Source organism: Apus apus, chromosome 9 (assembly GCF_020740795.1).
Source record: "Apus apus isolate bApuApu2 chromosome 9, bApuApu2.pri.cur, whole genome shotgun sequence".
Lineage (NCBI taxonomy): Eukaryota > Metazoa > Chordata > Aves > Apodiformes > Apodidae > Apus > Apus apus.
The window spans coordinates 3,274,098-3,291,460 of NC_067290.1; the positions used below are offsets into that span (position 1 = coordinate 3,274,098).

At 42.4% G+C, this 17,363-nt stretch overlaps 1 protein-coding gene across 6 annotated transcripts in view; it reads right to left on the bottom strand.

Moving 5' to 3' along the window:
• Positions 1–17,363, bottom strand: part of SLC6A11 (solute carrier family 6 member 11) — a 94,962-nt gene that overhangs the window by 1,902 nt on the left and 75,697 nt on the right. For all 6 annotated transcript variants that reach the window (XM_051627788.1, XM_051627790.1, XM_051627791.1 and 3 more), the window contains 7 exons: positions 14,077–14,180; positions 8,481–8,605; positions 6,232–6,344; positions 4,737–4,874; positions 2,905–3,007; positions 1,966–2,066; positions 580–750 (listed from right to left, as the gene is read on the bottom strand). In XM_051627788.1, the coding sequence (XP_051483748.1) occupies positions 580–750; positions 1,966–2,066; positions 2,905–3,007; positions 4,737–4,874; positions 6,232–6,344; positions 8,481–8,605; positions 14,077–14,180 (855 nt within the window). The remainder of the gene's footprint in view (positions 1–579; positions 751–1,965; positions 2,067–2,904; positions 3,008–4,736; positions 4,875–6,231; positions 6,345–8,480; positions 8,606–14,076; positions 14,181–17,363) is intronic.

Here is a 17,363-nt window from a genome sequence, read left to right on the forward strand (position 1 = left end):
TCCTGGAGAAAAATCCTGGCAGCACACACATCAGTTACCAAAACCACGGAAGGAAGGCAGCTGACCTGAATGAATGGCTGGTACAAGCCTTCTTGAGGGCTTTAGCTTCTGTTACAGATACTGAGCAGGAACAGAGAACCTTAAGCTAGAGCTGGTTAATTTACCACAGGCTGAAGTTCAGTGAATGAAAAAAAAAAGAAAAAAAAAAAGGAAAGAAAAAGGAAATTCAAGGGAAGTTTTGTCCAGGGAAATGGTGGAGTCACCATCCCTGCAGGTATTTAAAGACCTGTATGTGGTGCTGAGGGACATGGTTTAGTAGTGGGCTTGGCAGTAGGCTAGTGGTCAGACTTGAAGATCTTAAAGGTCTTTTCCAGCCAAAATGATTCTATGATTCTAAGAAAATGGAGAAAATTCAGATGCCTCTTTCCATCCATGCCTGAGAGGCCTGACCCAACTTGCCACTGGGGCAGGTTCATGGTGTTGCTTTTTTAATTAAACTGTGCTCAGTCTCATGCAGCTGAGGATTCACACTCCCCACTTCTTTTTTTCCAGTACCATTCATATGAAAACACATCTTACCTCTATGAAAGTGCCTTCTGTCTTCCACAGCTTGATGCAGATCCACAAAGGGATGCAGATCATGGAAGAGAGTGCCATCATCCAGCCTATGCCATAGCCCCAGTCAGGGTATATATACACATTGTTGTATTTCAAAGGCTTGTATTTCACCAGGAAAAAGATGAAGATTCCCTGAAATAAGCAGAGACACATATTAATGGTATTTGAAAAAACACTGTAGATGTAACAAGAAAATGATTGGCTGTTTAGGCAAGGCTTATCTCTCTCAAGATGGAAAACAGAGGTAAGCTTTCCAGTCAGAGGAAAAAACCCAACAACAATATCATGTTATGTGCAGCTTCAATAACGTCTTGTTGGTTTCCACAGAAATTAACAACCTTTCACATTTAAATCCTATTTACCTCTCGATCACAATAAAACCTGCACTTTGATGGCAAACAGTACCTGGGCAGGAAAGACTAAAGTTTTGCTACCATGAACTAGTTTGTGAGTAAGTAACAGAAGCTGCATTCTCTCCAACCTGGCATGATGGAAAAGGAAAACCAAAATGTTCAAAGTAGCCTTGATCCACTGTCTGTATCTGCAGATTACGTGTTCACCCTCACAACAGCTCTAATATATCTGTCTGAATTTGTCAGGTATTTCAGTTTCAGCAAGAGATACTAAGTTCATTTCAGAGTTGGTGAAAATTAATCAGAAATTTTCCCAAGTTTGCAAATGAACTGGCAGAACTCAAGGGAACCTGGATCTTCAGGTTGTTATCATTTACATATTGGAGAACTGGCAGATTTTAGTGTCTAATCCTCAAGAACTCATGGATCAAATTTATGGGAAAACCTTTAGAAACTCTGTTCCTCTTAGGTAGCCACAGCACACTGCCAGAGTTGGCAGCAGGACTGCTGGCAAATGCCTTCCCCCTCTTCTTGCATCCGAGATGTGCTCTTGGCCTCTTCTACTCGAAGAAAAATTGTCCTGTCTTCTTTGAAAAATGTCTGCTCACCTGATGAGAGGGAAGGGAATAGGAGGCTGGAGCCACAAGGAAAACCAGCCCAGGTCTGGAGGAGCTTGAGTTATGCTGGATGGACACCTGGTCTGCTAGTGGTGCAGTGATAAAAGCCTCTGTTGTATTGGCAAATGTTCATTTAGGGCCCTGAGTTTGCTTTTTTCCTATTATATATTGTATATACTAAGATGTCTCACAATTCACAGAATATTTAACAATTTTTACAGATCCTACAGAGTGTTTTGTCTTTTAAACATAAGCTACACATCAATCGGTGTTTTTCTCGACCCTTGTGAGCTATTATCAGCAGCAAAATTCTAATTTAGATGGACAGAAAACCTTCTTAACCTCTAAACCGAGTCAGCTGGATGTTCTGTACTTACTGCGCAAATACCTGGAGTTAAGACCATCCAGCACCACTTGATCAGTGAGAGTGGTTTGTACCCAATCATGTCTTCAATGTTTTCATAAAAGCGATTGCTGCCTGCCCAAAAAACCCAAAGGAAAAGCAGATGTAGAGTGCACATGGAAGAGGCTGTGAGGGTCAGGATTTAAAAGAGCAAAGAGAGTTAACACAGGTTCTGGTGGAGCTGCCAGGACTGAGGCTGCTGCCTCTTGCCCTGACACATCTCCCTTTGTGGCAGAGGCTGCTGCCTGCATCTGGACCTGACCAGCATGAGCAGAGGGAAGGAGGGGGTGAGCAGCCAAACCAAAATGGCTTCTAGTCAGTTACAGCCTGAGTGAGCCCAGTTAAAGGGTATTTCCATGCTACAAGCTCAGGTGTGAGTCCCCAGATGGCTGGGGATGTGTGTCAGCTGAAACTCATCTGGTGCTTTACCAAGTCAAGTTGTCAGTCCTTTGTGAGGAAAAAATGTTGAGGGATGCAACCATGAACAATCCCAGCCCTGTGGAGGTTTGCTCTTGGCTTTGCTGGCAGACAGGAGCAGCAGAGCTGGGACACCTGTGTCCCTTTTGTGTTCATGAGGTATGAGCTCCAGATTCCCAGTGCCAGAAGGGAACATGCATCCCAGATGCTTTGTGAGAGAGGACAGACTTGTTGCCGCCCCTGCTTTCTAGGGCAGGTAAGGACTTCCTTGGTGAAGGAAGGCAGATGTCAATCCTGACCAGGGCCAAGGGGGAAAAAATAAATTGATTCTGCTGTCTTTGTTACTTGGAGGGGGAAACAAGGCATTCCTGACTTTTGGTAGAGCATGGCAATGGGAAGGGCCCAAATCCATGAGGGTCCAAGGCTCCCACGTTGCTTTTATGCAAAGAGAAAACTTTCACACACACTCCAAAGCCCACATTTTTCAGCAACTCACCATAAACCCAGCCTATGCAGACACACTCAAAGATGGCAACAAAGAGAAGGCACATGCCACTGGCTGCGTAGGAGTCAAATAACTGGAAGACATACATCCCACCCTGAAAGACAAAACCAGAGAAAGGGGAAAAATGTGTTGGCACCAGTAGGAGTATTTCATAGCACATACGGCTTTAATGGCACAATCGGTTGGCTCTCTGCCAATCTTCCAACTGAAGTTGATTCCTCCCTGAAAAAAAGAATATTCATTTCTTAGTGATTTGTTATTGTGAAAGATTTTTTTCTTCCAGAGCACTTCAGATTATTCCCTGTGCCTGTTGAATCCTGAACATCTGCCTACAGGTAAATCCTGGAGCGGAGAGATCGACATTTGACTTGTTTCCAAAATGCTCTCCCACTTCCATGCTTTGCTTCAACTTCATGTGTTATCACATCAAGCTGTAGGTAACTGCAGGTGGTTTTGATCTCCAGATCACTGCATATGAAGATGCAGGGTCTTGGTTTTGTGTCTTTGTGGGTTTTTTGATAATTTTCCTGGTGGAGAATTCTCAGTCCCTTCGCAGAAGTGTATTGAAGCTTGTGCTCCACCGCATTTGCTTCACATCAAGTCTCTCCTCAGAGAAAGACATCTGATTAGTCTGGTGCAAACTGTCATTAAAAAAAAATAATAGAACTTTCATTTTGCCCTAGTCTCCACTTCCCTCCTTATCTTTAGTTATTCTCTCCTTCAAAGTGTATTTCAAGGTAATATATTCTGGTCAGTTGATTGTTGTAAAACATTGCATGCTGGGGACAAGAGACTAACATACTTACAATTGCCTGAAGCCTTTTTTGGGAGAAAATTGCTCATTTTCAGTAACAAAGCAATTTGAAAAGCACATCATCTAAGGACTGTGGCTCTGTAGAGGGAACTGAAGTGACCTGAGATGAGTTCAGGAAGCCCTGCCAGGCTGCTTCACCCCCCTGAGCTGGCTGAACCTCTGCGTGTGTCCCTGGGTGGGCAGCGCAGCCCAGCTGCCTCCCCAGGTCCTCCTGATCTGCAGCTCCTCACACACCACACGTCTCTCTTTCCTCCTCCCTGGCACAGGGAGGCTCTGCTGGCCCAGCAAGCAGAAGAACGTGGGCAGAGCACAGTGTGGACTCTGCCCCTCTTCTGCCAGCTTCGAGAGGGCAGCACAAAGCAGAAGAGAGGTGACAGAACCCACAAGCCCTGAGCAGCCAGACTGAACTCCTGCCAAGCATCCCAGGGTTCCCCCCAGCCTGGGTACCAAACACAAACATTATACCATGAACTGATGGGAGGGACTGACACCCTCTGAATTTTTGGTTTAGAACATCCCAAAACAAACACTGTGGTTTGTTTGAAAAGATTTTTTCCTTTTTTTTTTTTTTTCCTTTATTAATTTACTCTCACTGAAGCAATTTCCACTCAGAGATTGGCTGCACAGATTTACCTGCCCTGCTGATATAAAAATAAACCACATTTTTTTTGTTTCCTATTTTCACTTTTCTTCATCTTTTTTATTGATCTATTCAGTAGTTGCTTTCAGACTGGTCTGCCCAGAATAAATAAGCAGAAACTACAGGCAGTGTATCTGGTTGGCTGGTGCAAAGCAGATGGAATTTCCTTGGCTAGGAAACTTTGGATAAAATATTTCCTGGGGATACATTTCACATTTCAAATGTTAGACAGTGGCTGGGAACAGTCTCTCAAGCATTTTTTTGTTGTCATATTCCTGATGGTGAAGTTTGTCTGTGGCAAATGTCCCTGCATTTTATCTGTGATGATTATAAACTAAAAACCCAGCAGTGCAACAGCGCCCATCTCACCTCAGTTAACATGATCAGGCCAATGAAGTAAGACACAACAGAAAGGCCAAGAATCAAGAGTTCTCTCCTGTAGCCCCTTCGGAAGATCTTTGGGTACATATCCACCACAGCTGTCACGATGCTTTCCACACACACAAACTAGGACAAATGACAGGAAAGTACAAATTAAACACATCTCATCTTCTGCTGGGGTTTGGATTTGCTATAAAACACTTCAGACACCCTTCTGTGTTCTCCCAGAGACTGAATGATCCCTGAGGACACTTCATAAACAGAAGCTCAAACTGAGAGGAATGTCATTTCAGAATTAGAAGGCCAAAGCTATGGATTTCCAGCCCACCACCAAATTCCAACAGTTGAATTACCTCACAAGGCTTTTGCCCTGTAGCAGGTGGATTACATGAAAATTAAACCTTTCCAATGTGGCTTTTATGGGACCAACAGCTCATAGGACTGCAGCAGAATTTCACTCTAGGCATCCTGCTCCTGTCACTCAAAGGGATGCTGGGCAGTGCTGTGAACCTTCCAGCACTGCTAAAGCATCTACAAGGTTTTTGGACAAGTTCTCTCCAACTTACAGAAGAGAGAAGTTCCACAAAGCTATTCAGTGCCCCAGCCAAGTACCTCTAATGAAGGAGGGAAGGAACGTTCTTACTAACTTTAAAAATCATCAGAAAAGGAAGAGGCCTGAGCTTCTGACTTACTCTGGAGCAAGGCATCTAAAATAGGCACTAAAATCAATGTCCACAAGTAGACAATGCAAAGCCTGCTTCAATCAAACAGTCAGGAGCAGAACTGAGGAACTGCTCATTTCAAAAATGACTTAAAAAAAACAGAAAAAAGTTAGATCAGGAAAAAAAAAAGAGCTGTTATTAAAACGTTCAGTTTAGTGATTGGAAATGTCATGAAAAATAAGCACTGAACAGCTTCATTCTCCTGTATACAATCATAAATTTTCTGAACCAAATCATGCTGAGACCTAAAAGTTCCAGCTTCTTTGCATTTTTCATCAAACAGCTGTCATGGTTTTTGTGGTCACATAGGAAGGATAAGGTCTGTGCTGTCACTTGGCTGCAGGATGTGCCTGTCCCCTGCTTGCTGGGGTACCTTGAAGTATAAATGCACCATGGGAATTTACATTGTCACTATCTGATATGCAGCTTCAAAATTCATTGCAAAATGCTCTGAAAATGGGAAGACACACTGGTATTGTACTGAACAGTAAAGTCTATCAACTCTATGAAAGTTCAAACTGATTTCCACGTTAATAATGAAAGCTGCAGTCAGCCCTAATCAGTGTTCACAGCAGATCAAAAAGGAATCTCCACTATCACATAATTAGGATTTTTAAAAAGGAACTGGAATCAATGGTTTTAAGCAAGGAATCAAGTTAGGGTTCATGCTTTCATCAGGTTAGATGCTGTTTACATCAAGGATCCTGATACACACGTGCTAGAGAATGTGACAAAATCTTTAAACATTGTTTGTTTCATACCTGACTATCTAATCCAAGGAATATGAGCATCATGAAGAACAGAGCTGCCCACAGAGGAGAAAGAGGCATCATTGTAACAGCTTTAGGGTAAGCAATGAATGCAAGTCCTGGTCCTGAAAAGGAAGAAAGGCAATAGTTTATACTTGAGTACTGGGTCTGGCTGAGAAGGGGTTAACTTCCTTCAGAACGGCCTGGAGGGAGCTGTGTTTGGGATGTGGGGATGGAACAGCATTGCTCACACAGCCCTGTGGCTGTTGCTGAGCAGAACCTGCACAGCATCACTTACTAAACTGTCTCTATCTGGACCCACCAGTTTTCCCACTTTTGCTCTTCCAGTTCCCTTCCCCATTGCACTGGGGCGGGTGAGTGAGGGGACAGCAGTGTGGGTGCTGAGCTGCTGGTGAGGGTCAGTTCACCCTAACCTGACTGTTCTTTTATGGCAGATAGGAGGAGATAAATACAAGATCAAAAACCTTGGCAAACTCTACATTTCTAACAGTCTAAACATCTGGTGATGAGGCTCCTCAGCACTGAAGATTAACTTGGCCCATCAACTCTGCCTACCTCCTGTCCAAAAGTCTGAAGGTCAAAACTTCCACTAAGACATCCCTGTGCCTCCTTTGTTCTCCTCCTTTGTGTGAACATACTGTAAGTCTCACACACCTGAATAAATAACAGCATGTGCTCCTGAGATTGCCTTAGAGGACTTATTAGCACTGAACTTCTAAACATACTCTGGAATATTTCTTTCCCTAGGACAGCTCAGAATCTGACAATTTGTGCAAGAATGTAGGCAATGGTAAGAGCTGCATCCTGGAAGCCACACACGGTGCAAGCCAAACATCTGCTGGCTTGTTCAAAATCTGCTCTGCATTTCTGCCTGCTGCTGCTGGTAATGTTCATTCCTTGGTTGTGTGTTTAGAGAAATCTTTAAAACAGAACATTTTTGCAACAGCATTGGTAACTTCTCAGATGTGCTAAACACCATCTCACCTAGCTATGTTTTCCTGATCTTTTTTACCTGTACTCATTTTTCAGCTGCTGCAAACTCTCATGCTCTAACAGCTTTTATTGATGTTAGCCAGCCTTTAAAGCCAGGTCACAAGTCTCTGTGCTTCTTCTGCAATACCTTCAGTGAAGACCTGTCAACACACAACTGCTTTTTCATTTAATACAGTATTTACAAGCTCCTATAATTTCCAGAGTCACTGCAGTCTTTTAACCTTTTTCTATATAGTTCCTATAATAACATAAGCCAGTTGTCTTGAGGGCTTTAGAAAAAGAGGAATATTTTCCATGACAGTAGCAGTGAAGCTCTATCTGCTTTGCAGTTTTCCTGCTAACCTTGACTAACTTCATGAGAGTCATTTCTCCTTCTCAACAGTTCACCATTATGCTGCCTTCCTTTTTTTTCCTGTTCTTGTTCTGTTGAGTTTCAAGTGATGCTTAAAGATGTTCCATTCACAAAGGTGTTAAAGAGCAATGAATTTTCACTGCGTGTCCAATTCCAGGTGATGGTCATAAATGTTAGATGGTTAATTTCTCATAGAGCTGGGCCTTTGGGCCTTTCTGGACTCAGAAGACCAGAGGTTAATGATTGGTAGAGTTAGGTTATGGTTGGACTCAATGATCTTAAAGGTCTTTTCCAACCAGAACGATTCTGTGTGTCCGTGGGAGGAAAACTTCCTGACATTAGGAGATGGTATCACCCACCTGATTATTAGAAATCTGTATTTGGATAGCATATGTTAAACAAGACTTGAGAGAACTTCCACTGATTTCTCCTAAACAGCTGGTTTCTCATTACTTTCAGAAATTCCTTTTTTCTTTCTTTCTTTTTTTTTTTCAGAAGGAACAAATAACTTGTCTGCATTTCATGTCTCATTTACAGAAAGCTGAATGCTCCTTTCATGAGGCCATGAGACTCAAGGGGCAGAACTAAGCCATGCATCTCTGCTCAACTCTCTCCTGGTTGCTCAGCTGTGTTCCAATAGCTCCTTGACTTTATGAATTTGGAGCTATGCACAGTAACACAAATATTTTTCACACATAAATGTATGACCATAAAATAGTTAAGAACTCTTTTTATAGCAGTTATTCTAATGAGTCAGGTAACAGGTTTTTAAGAGGAGTTTGGTAAAACTATCTGCAAAACAGTCAACTTATCCATAAGACATGGCACAGACTAAACATTCTGACAGCAATCTCTGGGTATTCTTGTTAACTTTTGTCAGCTTTTGGGAACTTACCTGATTCTGCAACTTCTGCAATGGGCACGCCTTGTTCATAAGCCATAAATCCAAGAACTGAAAAGATAGCAAAACCAGCAACAAAGCTTGTGCCACTGTTCAAGCAGCAGAGCATGATGCAGTCTCTGAAAATATAAATAGAAAACACTGCAGTTGATCTCCAGACCCTGGGTTTCTTTCATATACTGAGCCATAGGACTAGTAGAACCCCAAGCAGCAGGACTGGACATGAAGGTGCTCACTAAAACTAAGCTCCCAACAGTTATTGTGCCAAGGGAAATGATGAGCCTTTGCTGAAAGTTACCATTGAAACATCCTTTGTGTTTTAACTGGTTGAATTGCAAACTTGTTGCTACTCAGCAACACTACACTGCTTTTCAGCAGAATCTTTAAAAGACATGTAAAAATACTGTGAGAATGGAGTTGCAGGAATGTATTTCAGAAGACATGAATAAATTATATAAAAATGGTAGCAATTGGTTTCCTGGAAAAAAAATCCTACAGTCAGATCTTACCTAATTCTATTCCAGTTAGAGTATAATGACACTATATATCCATATAAAAATTCAACTCCAGTTTGGTTTATAAACATTTTTCAAGAAGCTGTGGTAATGAAAAGCATCATATATAATCTAAGGTGTTTGTATATACCTAAAAAAGTGCCTCACAAGTAGGCAAAGACAGTGCAGGGACACTGATCTCAGACCTATGTATCCTACACACTGAACAACAACAATTACAAGGCCAAGGTGAAGAAATATTTCTTTTCCCAGGTTGGAAATATCACAAGAGTTAATCACTTTTCAAAAAGGGAAGGTACTCTTGCAGAAAGGTGTGCTCTTTGCCCAGAGCCCAGGGAAATAGGCTTGTTCATCCTGTGCTCAGAGAGCACTTCAGGCTTGACAGATGATGAGGTAGGAATGATTTCTCATGGCAGTCTTTAAAGACTGTTTGCTACAAGAGACATACTGGGGTGCATTAGAAAGGGGGTGGTTAGTAGGTCAAGGGAGGTTCACCTCCCCCTCTTTTCTGCCTTGGTGAGGCTGCATCTGGAATATTGGGTCCAGGTCTGGGCCCCTCAGTTCAAGAAGGACAGGGAACTGCTGGAAAGAGTCCAGTACAGAGCCACAAAGATGATGAAGGGAGTGGAACATCTCCCTGATGAGGAAAGGCTGAGGGAGCTGGGTCTCTTGAGCTTGGAGAAGAGACTGAGGGGTGATCTCATCCATGGTTACAAATATGTAAAGGGTGAGTGTCAGGAGGACAGAGCCAGGCTTTGTTCAGTCATGTCCAGTGACAGGACAAGGAGCAGTGGGTGCAAACTGGAGCACAGGAGGTTCCACGTAAACATAAGAAAAAACTTCTTTCCTGTGAGAGTGACAGAGCCCTGGGACAGGCTGCCCAGAGAGGTTGTGGAGTCTCCTTCTCTGGAGACATTCAAAACCCACCTGGACACATTCCTGTGCAACCAGGAGCCCGGAGTTCTTTGTGCTTTGCAGAGAAATAAAACAAAGAAAAAGATCCTCCTCTTCCTCACCATTCTTCTCAGTATTTCAGCACTGAAGTAGCTCTGCAGAGACTCAGGCCAGCCTATCTCACCTAAGAAACTGATGAGTTCAATGCTGAGGAATTAAAACTAAGTGTGATAAAACCCTGTCGATAAGAGATGTCAGAAAGATGAATTTTTTTAATCCTTTGGGGAAAAAAAAAGATACTACTCAAGGGGGATGGATCTGGCTGCTCACCAGGCACATGACACCTCCGCCTGGAACAGCCTGTTTGCTGCAGATAAGATTTATTTCAGATAATTCCCAGTCCAAACAACAAGATATTTTTGTCTGGTTAATGGCACAGGACATTTGAGAGCTGCTGGTTCTTAACCATGAGAAAAAGACTTGAGGTGGAAAGACATTGCTCCCTGAGCACCTTCAGAGCCCCTGAAGGCCCTCTTGAAGGAAGGTCCTAGAGCGGGGCCCAAGTGGTATGAACTGGACAATCCTATATAACTAGAGAGTGAGAGAAGAAGGGGAGCACAGACATTTATCCACTTGTGGGAAGAGCGTGCCATGGTATTAAGTAGTTACAAGGCAGGCATGCATTTCTCCAAGGAAATGGGCAAAATGAGCCTAAGGGGAGTTTCATCATCTCCAGTTCCCGAGGCACCTGTTCTGGTGACAGAACACAGCCACAGCTCCACCATTTTCTTCCCCAGGTAGACACTCACAGCCTGAACACTCAGTTCTCTGGGGACCCAGCAGTGTTTCCTGTCCCAATAAAAATGTAACGTCCAATTTTGATTTCCATCATTCCTTTTTCTTTGCAGACATTCTCCTAACCTTTTATCTCCTTCTGTTTCTTTCCCTTAGCCAGAAGTAAGTAACCTCTAGTTCAGTCTTTTTTTCTGCTGCAGGAAGAAAAACAGAGAGGGATCTGCATCCATTGATTGTGAAACTAATGAATTTTAAAACACATTTGCCCAAAAAATCATTGGAAGAGGAACATGAAGTTTATCTAATTTCCCATCAATTTTTTATAAGCACCTTTGGTAGGAAGGCATCCGAGCCTGACTGAAACCCAAATTGATTTCAAAGGAAAGGAAAACTTCAAATTTTTATGAAAACTTCACATTCTTCCCAATTAACATCTTGCCAATCACCTGAATAATTCAAGACATGCATCCTTATCCTCTCTCTGCCTGACAGGCAGGATACTGCTGAAAATTGATTCTGCCTTCCTCAAGGAGCTTTTCTTAGTAGAGAGAAGAGCACACAGAGCCTTTTGCATCCCTATGGTTATTTCCTTGCCTTTATGTTTCCCCTCAAGACCAATTCCCATTCCTCTTTTCCTCTTAGACTAGAAGCTCAATGAAGGACACACCTTCTTAAAAGTTTCGTCCATGAGTTGGCAGTGTGTGAAATCACTCATTTATCTCCTGCACCACAGCAGCAAGATGGCAGCTGACCCTGATTTGTAGATGGGGCTCATACATGAAACTTGTCCTGCTGAGGTGCAGGCTCCAGCACCAGGGAGTGGTGCTGGGAAACCAAACAGCATGTCCCTGGTGGGGAAGTGCAGTCTGTCCAGCAGGGAGCTGGATCAGTTCTGCAAGTACAGACCACATGCAGCAGGAACAAGAACATGGTCCTCTTCTGTCTGCTGAGGTTGTCTGAAGTTAATCCACCACTTAGGAGGGTCTGAACAGATTAGGAATTCTTGGCTTCTTAAAACTTAGAGGAAACACCAGTACACTTTTATTTCTATGGGGCAGAGACTGTCTGCTGATGGTGGTGCCTTTCCTTTCATCTTTTCACGAGAGTCACTTTTGACATAAGCTGTGGAAAATCCAGGGTGGGTCTCTATTAATGTATTACAAGGCAAGATAAGTAAGGACAACAGAAATTCATTTCCTATTCAAACGTGTGAAGGGGCTTGTTTGCAATTCATGTACAATGGCAATGAATTAGATCAGGTCACTAATAAGAAAATCCCCCGACAGTTTATGCTGACCCATTTCCCACTAAAAATACCTCATCATTATTTTTCACTACAAATGTGGAAAAAAAATGAAATAAAAATAGTAAAATAGAGTGCAGAAAGAGTGGAAGTAGATGTTACCATCAGACAATACACTGCAGGTATTGCAAGAGGCAAATCAGTGTCTTGACTTTAATTTTTTTAAGTGCTAGTTAGAATACAAATTCAATTCTGCTTCCCACTGCACAGCTGCTTTGTATGTCTTGCTGAAATCATCCCTCCCGAGTTTAAGGGACAGGGACTTACCAAACCTTCATGACTCAGGCTTGTTTTTACAAGGCGTGTGTAGAGGGGGTTTTTGGAGGTCTCCTGTGGAGTCCTGCACCTCATATACGTCTCTCTGGTCGCCCAAGCCTAAGAAGTTAGCCTTAGTTGTCCTGTTCACAGCCCTGTTTAACTAGCTGCTTTCTACAGTTAACTTCTGCCCTACTCATTTCCTCAGATTTCTTAAGAGTGAAAATCAGGAAATTTGTGAAAATATTTTGTTGGAGGAATTGTGAAGCTTGGACTCAGTAAAAAACACTGCTGCAGCATCTTGCTCAGGAGCTTTAAAAGAGAGCTGATGCTGCTTTTTACAGGCTATGCTGCTTGGGTCAGAGGAAGAGGAGGAAAATTAAGTTCTCTGATCACATGTCAAAGCTCCTGCTTTTTGTAATGAGTTACAAAGCCATAGTAAAAAAGATTACTGCAGTCCCTGAGGCAGTGACAGCATAGTTTGTATATGGGATGCAAATGGAAAGAAATAAAAATAAAATTAAATCAGAGAGAGAAGGGGTAGTGCTGTTGTTCAAGCATCATTTGTGCCCATTAGGGAAAACTTTCATTACCCACCGTTCTGTGGGGCTTTGGGTACCCTCTGCTGGGGCACCTGCATTGTTATGCTGAAAGCCATGTCCATCAGCACTGAAGGCTGCAGGGTACTTCTACTATGTGCAGCAAAACATTTGGAATTTTGGCTGTCACAACCAAAGAGCACCTTCAGTTGCTGCTAAGTTACTTTGCATGTTTAGATGGCAAAATACCCTTAATTGCCACTGGATAGCTTTGCAGACAGTCAGCTGGTGGGTACATTGATGTCTCTGTAGTTTCCAGTATCCCAATTCCCTCTCTGTCTGGAGGGCCCTACTGTTTGGTGTTTCTCTGACAGAAGAGCAAATTGTTGCTAAGACACTGAAAGAAGGCATTGCCTACAACTGACTCCTCGTGTCTCCAAGCAAAACTGTAAGTTGGAATTTAAATACTTGCACATTTGGGGTTTGGGGGGTGGTGTGTTTGGGATTCTTTTGCTTCTGGACAGTGTTATTTCCTTCACAGAAAAATGAAATTTGAATTTTCTGTCTGGAGCTCATAATGAGTCAGTGTAATGAAACTGTCATTTACTGTTTTGTGTTAAAGGCTGTAGAATAATAGGAAAACTAATTCAATAACTTCTGATGCTACAAGAAAAAAGTAGTGCTCATATTCCAGCCCATGCCAGTAAAATGGAATGAGGATTTTGTGTGAGTCATCCTTTTGACATTGATTCAGGGAAGATTAAATCCTACTGAAGTCATCAGCAATTTCCTTACTGATTCTATAAAGATGAGCAGTGAAATGCTACCTATCTCGACTGTGCTCTAGCTAGGAGTCAGTAAACTGTGCAAAAAAGTGACATTCAGAGCATAGACCAAACTCGGGTGAGTTTTAATAATAATTTTTGGGTAGGATTTTTTTTTATTTAAAGCAGATGCACTTTATACAATCAAATATTGCATCCACATGCAATTATACATGCACAGAATTCTGCAGATTATACTTGCAATGGTGCACACCTGCGTGTGCTGAGTGGCTGTGCAAGGGTCAGGTATGATCCAAAGGGATGAAAAGAGATTTTGGCAAAGAATTCCTCTGAAACATCTGTAAGAAACATTACAGAGCTCTGTTCTGCCAAAAGATGTGCATGTGCTTATGATTACTCACTCAAATAGCTAAAGGAAAAAGGAAGAATTTCTGAGTGAAGCTAAGTATGTGGACACTTCCAGCACTGAAGCTACAGGTAAAAATGAAGCGTGGAAGCTGTTACCTGTAGCAGTTGTTATTGTAGTTGTTGTAGCTTCCCAGGGCTGTCAGGCACCCCAAGCAGATGGCATAAGAGAAAAATATCTGTGTGCCAGCATCCACCCACACCTGAAGACAAAAAAGATGGAGTGGTTAGCAAAGGTCAAGAAGGAGCCACCTTTATGCATGTATTGAGTGCACATTTGCAGAGGCAACTGTACAGGGTAACAGTGTCTGGCAAACCTTTTACAAGTGAAAGCCTCAAAAAAATAGATTCTGAGTTAAATTCTCCTTTTCTTCTCAGTGGTATAAACAAGGAGTAACTCAGCTGGTCTTCACAGGGTCAACCTAATCTAAATAGATTAGTAGGCAATAATTAATGGCCCAAATTAAGCATGAAGACATGGTTGTTCTGGTCACTGTACAATTAACAAAAAAAAGTTATGTACATCTTAACAAGTAAGTAGCTTTATAAAATCATTATGGTACCATTTAAATCCTAAAGTGGTGCAAATACTAAATTCTAAATCAGAGGAGAAAAAAAAAATGAAAAAAAGAAAAAAAAAAGCATAAGCTGACACTGAGATTCTTCTCCTTAACAGCAATCTCAGGACATTAATATAACATGCAATTTTTTTTACTTTAAAGATACTCCAAAAAACCCAGTTCATGTTGTTTGAGTAGAGTCTGTGTGTGTTATTACTGGAGGTGAACATAACTCTTTTAACTCCTGATTTTACCATGAGAGCAATGTGAGGAACCCGCACCTACACAGCTGCACTATTCTTTCCAATCCAATAAATTCTGACTCCTGGTTTCCTGGGATAAATGAGCTCTGTAAGGTTTTTCTGGAAGCAGAGCAACCAAAGTCCTTTTCAGAGAAGTAACAAAACACTGCCTGATAACCAGAGGCAATAGCTGTGTAGCCCTTAGCTACACAAGTTTCAGACGAGAATGAGGTAATGCAGGTAATAACTTCACCACTAATAATAGTAATACTAATATTAGTAATCAAATACTCATAAATACATGAAGGAGATGTATTTGTTTTACATGGGATCAAGCAAGACCCTGGGCCCTGAAGCTGCTGAGAGTGTTTCTGTTCAGGAATACCATTACGATCACATTTGATTTGCATCAGTGGCTTAAATGGTTTCATTGCTGTCATACCAAGTCAGGTTCAGCTGGTTACATCTCAAAGTTGCAGCACTTGGGGAGGAAAAAAACTGCACAAAGCAAGGCCTTTGACAGGCAGGCTCTTTAACAAGATCGGAAGCTCCCAGAAGCTGTGAGCAGCCCAGGTCAACTGAAAATGCAGGGTCTGCTTAAGCGTGAACAAAAGCTGGGAGACTGGATCAGCAGGATCTGCTGCTTCCTTCCACTCCAGCTTCTGCCCAGGGTACTGGTGCAGCACATTGTCCAGCACTTAGATGAGCAACAGCCTTTCCTGTCGGCATATGCCAGCTCCACAGAAGTCCGATTGTTCCTTGGACAGCAGGTCCTAGTGGAAATGAGGGCAAAGAAGAATTGTGCTCTGAAGTGAGAACCTTCAGAGCTGCTTGAGGAGCAAAGAGCACATCTCTCTGCAGGTCCTGCATACATAGTTAGAAAAACAGGTGGAATTCTGGCCATAATATTTCCTTCAAAGAAAACAAGTGTCCTCTAAAGACCATGATGTCTGACAGTGCCACTTAAAAGTGGCAAATACTTCATGAGAAACATGTTCTGCAGGAGGTATTAACAGATCAGTTCATTATATTCTTGCCCCAATAGCCAGTGACCAGTTGACATGTAGCTTCAGAGTGCAGGGTTTAGTAATTTGTTGAGGTAAACAAACTGTTTGTTAGTCTAAGTCACACCCAGTCTTAGTCAATAAACTGCTCCTCAGGGGTAACTGTTCTCATTAAAACTTCTCGTGGGTGCAGATGGGCTCTTGTCGATACTGTGCACAAACCCAGGTGCCCTCCATCTGGCTTATGGCAACAAAAGCATTAGAAATGAATTCCAAGAGTGCAGAATTTGCAATGTCTGGCTCAGACTAGAAGTTGTAACGCTGTTCAAGTACGTGGACTGAATGTAGCACCATTCTGCAGAACAATGAGATTCTGAAGGACAGAGACAAAGGAAATGCTGCCAGTAAGCTGCAAACCAAGGGTTCTGGAGCCAGCAGCTGGTGAAAGGCTGGGACAAAAGGAGTACATTTTTTCTGAAATGAGACGGGGCTTGATGTGTTTCTGGCATGAGTGAATTCCAAAGGAAAGGATCTGTACCAGAGAACATCCTGTTCATGCTTTAAAATCTTTGTACCTTGAAAATACTTTGGTTAGTGAGAGTCAGTTCAGCACTAACCATTCATAAATTTGGGGATTGAGAATGCTTCATGGTCTTCTTTTAAGCCTCTTCTTTAAAAGTTGGAACTATCTGTTTCTTCTCGCTTTTCTCATCTCATATTTAAAATGTCAGCAGGCCAAAATAAGATTAAAATTAAACCACAAAATCTTTACTATACCTTTGTATTTTTAAATACTATTTTTAAAGAGCCAACACCAAAGGACAAAATCATCTGTATCTACTGTACTTATATTTTTGCACCCAGGTTCCAGCCACTTCCTAGACACACTAGGCCCAGTCCTGTGGTATTGGCAGCCAGGCAAAGTAGCCTGGCAAAGGCCAGCTCAGGCTAGAGCAGCTCAGATGTCTCTCTGGCTGTGGTGCAGGTTCTTGCTGGCTAAGCAGGAAGGGACTCTTCAACCAGCCCATGCCATGAAGCTCTGTTCCCAAAGGGAAAAGGTGCAGTAAACAAGCCTCAACCCTATGGCACTGCCTGCTTCCTCCAAGGAGAAATGAGGCACAACAGTGAGATACTGTGTCTCCACTCTCCATTTTCTGAGTGGGAAGGGGAGCAGCAGAGCTACCTGTTTCCTCATCCCCATCCACTTTCCAGCTTTCCAGATTCACACCATTAGCTCACAAGCAGTGGTCTCTGCTGTGTCCTGCTCATAGTTAACTGATGTTGGTACAAACACAATTCCACAGAACAGAAGAACATTTTTTTACAAAAAATGGAAAGAGCTGTTTTGCAAAGTCCAGCTCTCAAAAGCTAGCAAATCCAGGATTTGCCTGCCTGGCTAATCTCAATTTGGCTTCCTTATGTGTAGGTCTAGGACTCAACTTCATTTACATGACTATTCATCTTCCTGCCCAGGGAGATTAATTGAGCTAGTGAAACAGAGGATCCTGTTGTCTGGAGGATCCCTTGTCTCTTTTGTTGCCATGATTGTAGTACATGTAATGAATGAAGAAGGATAAAGG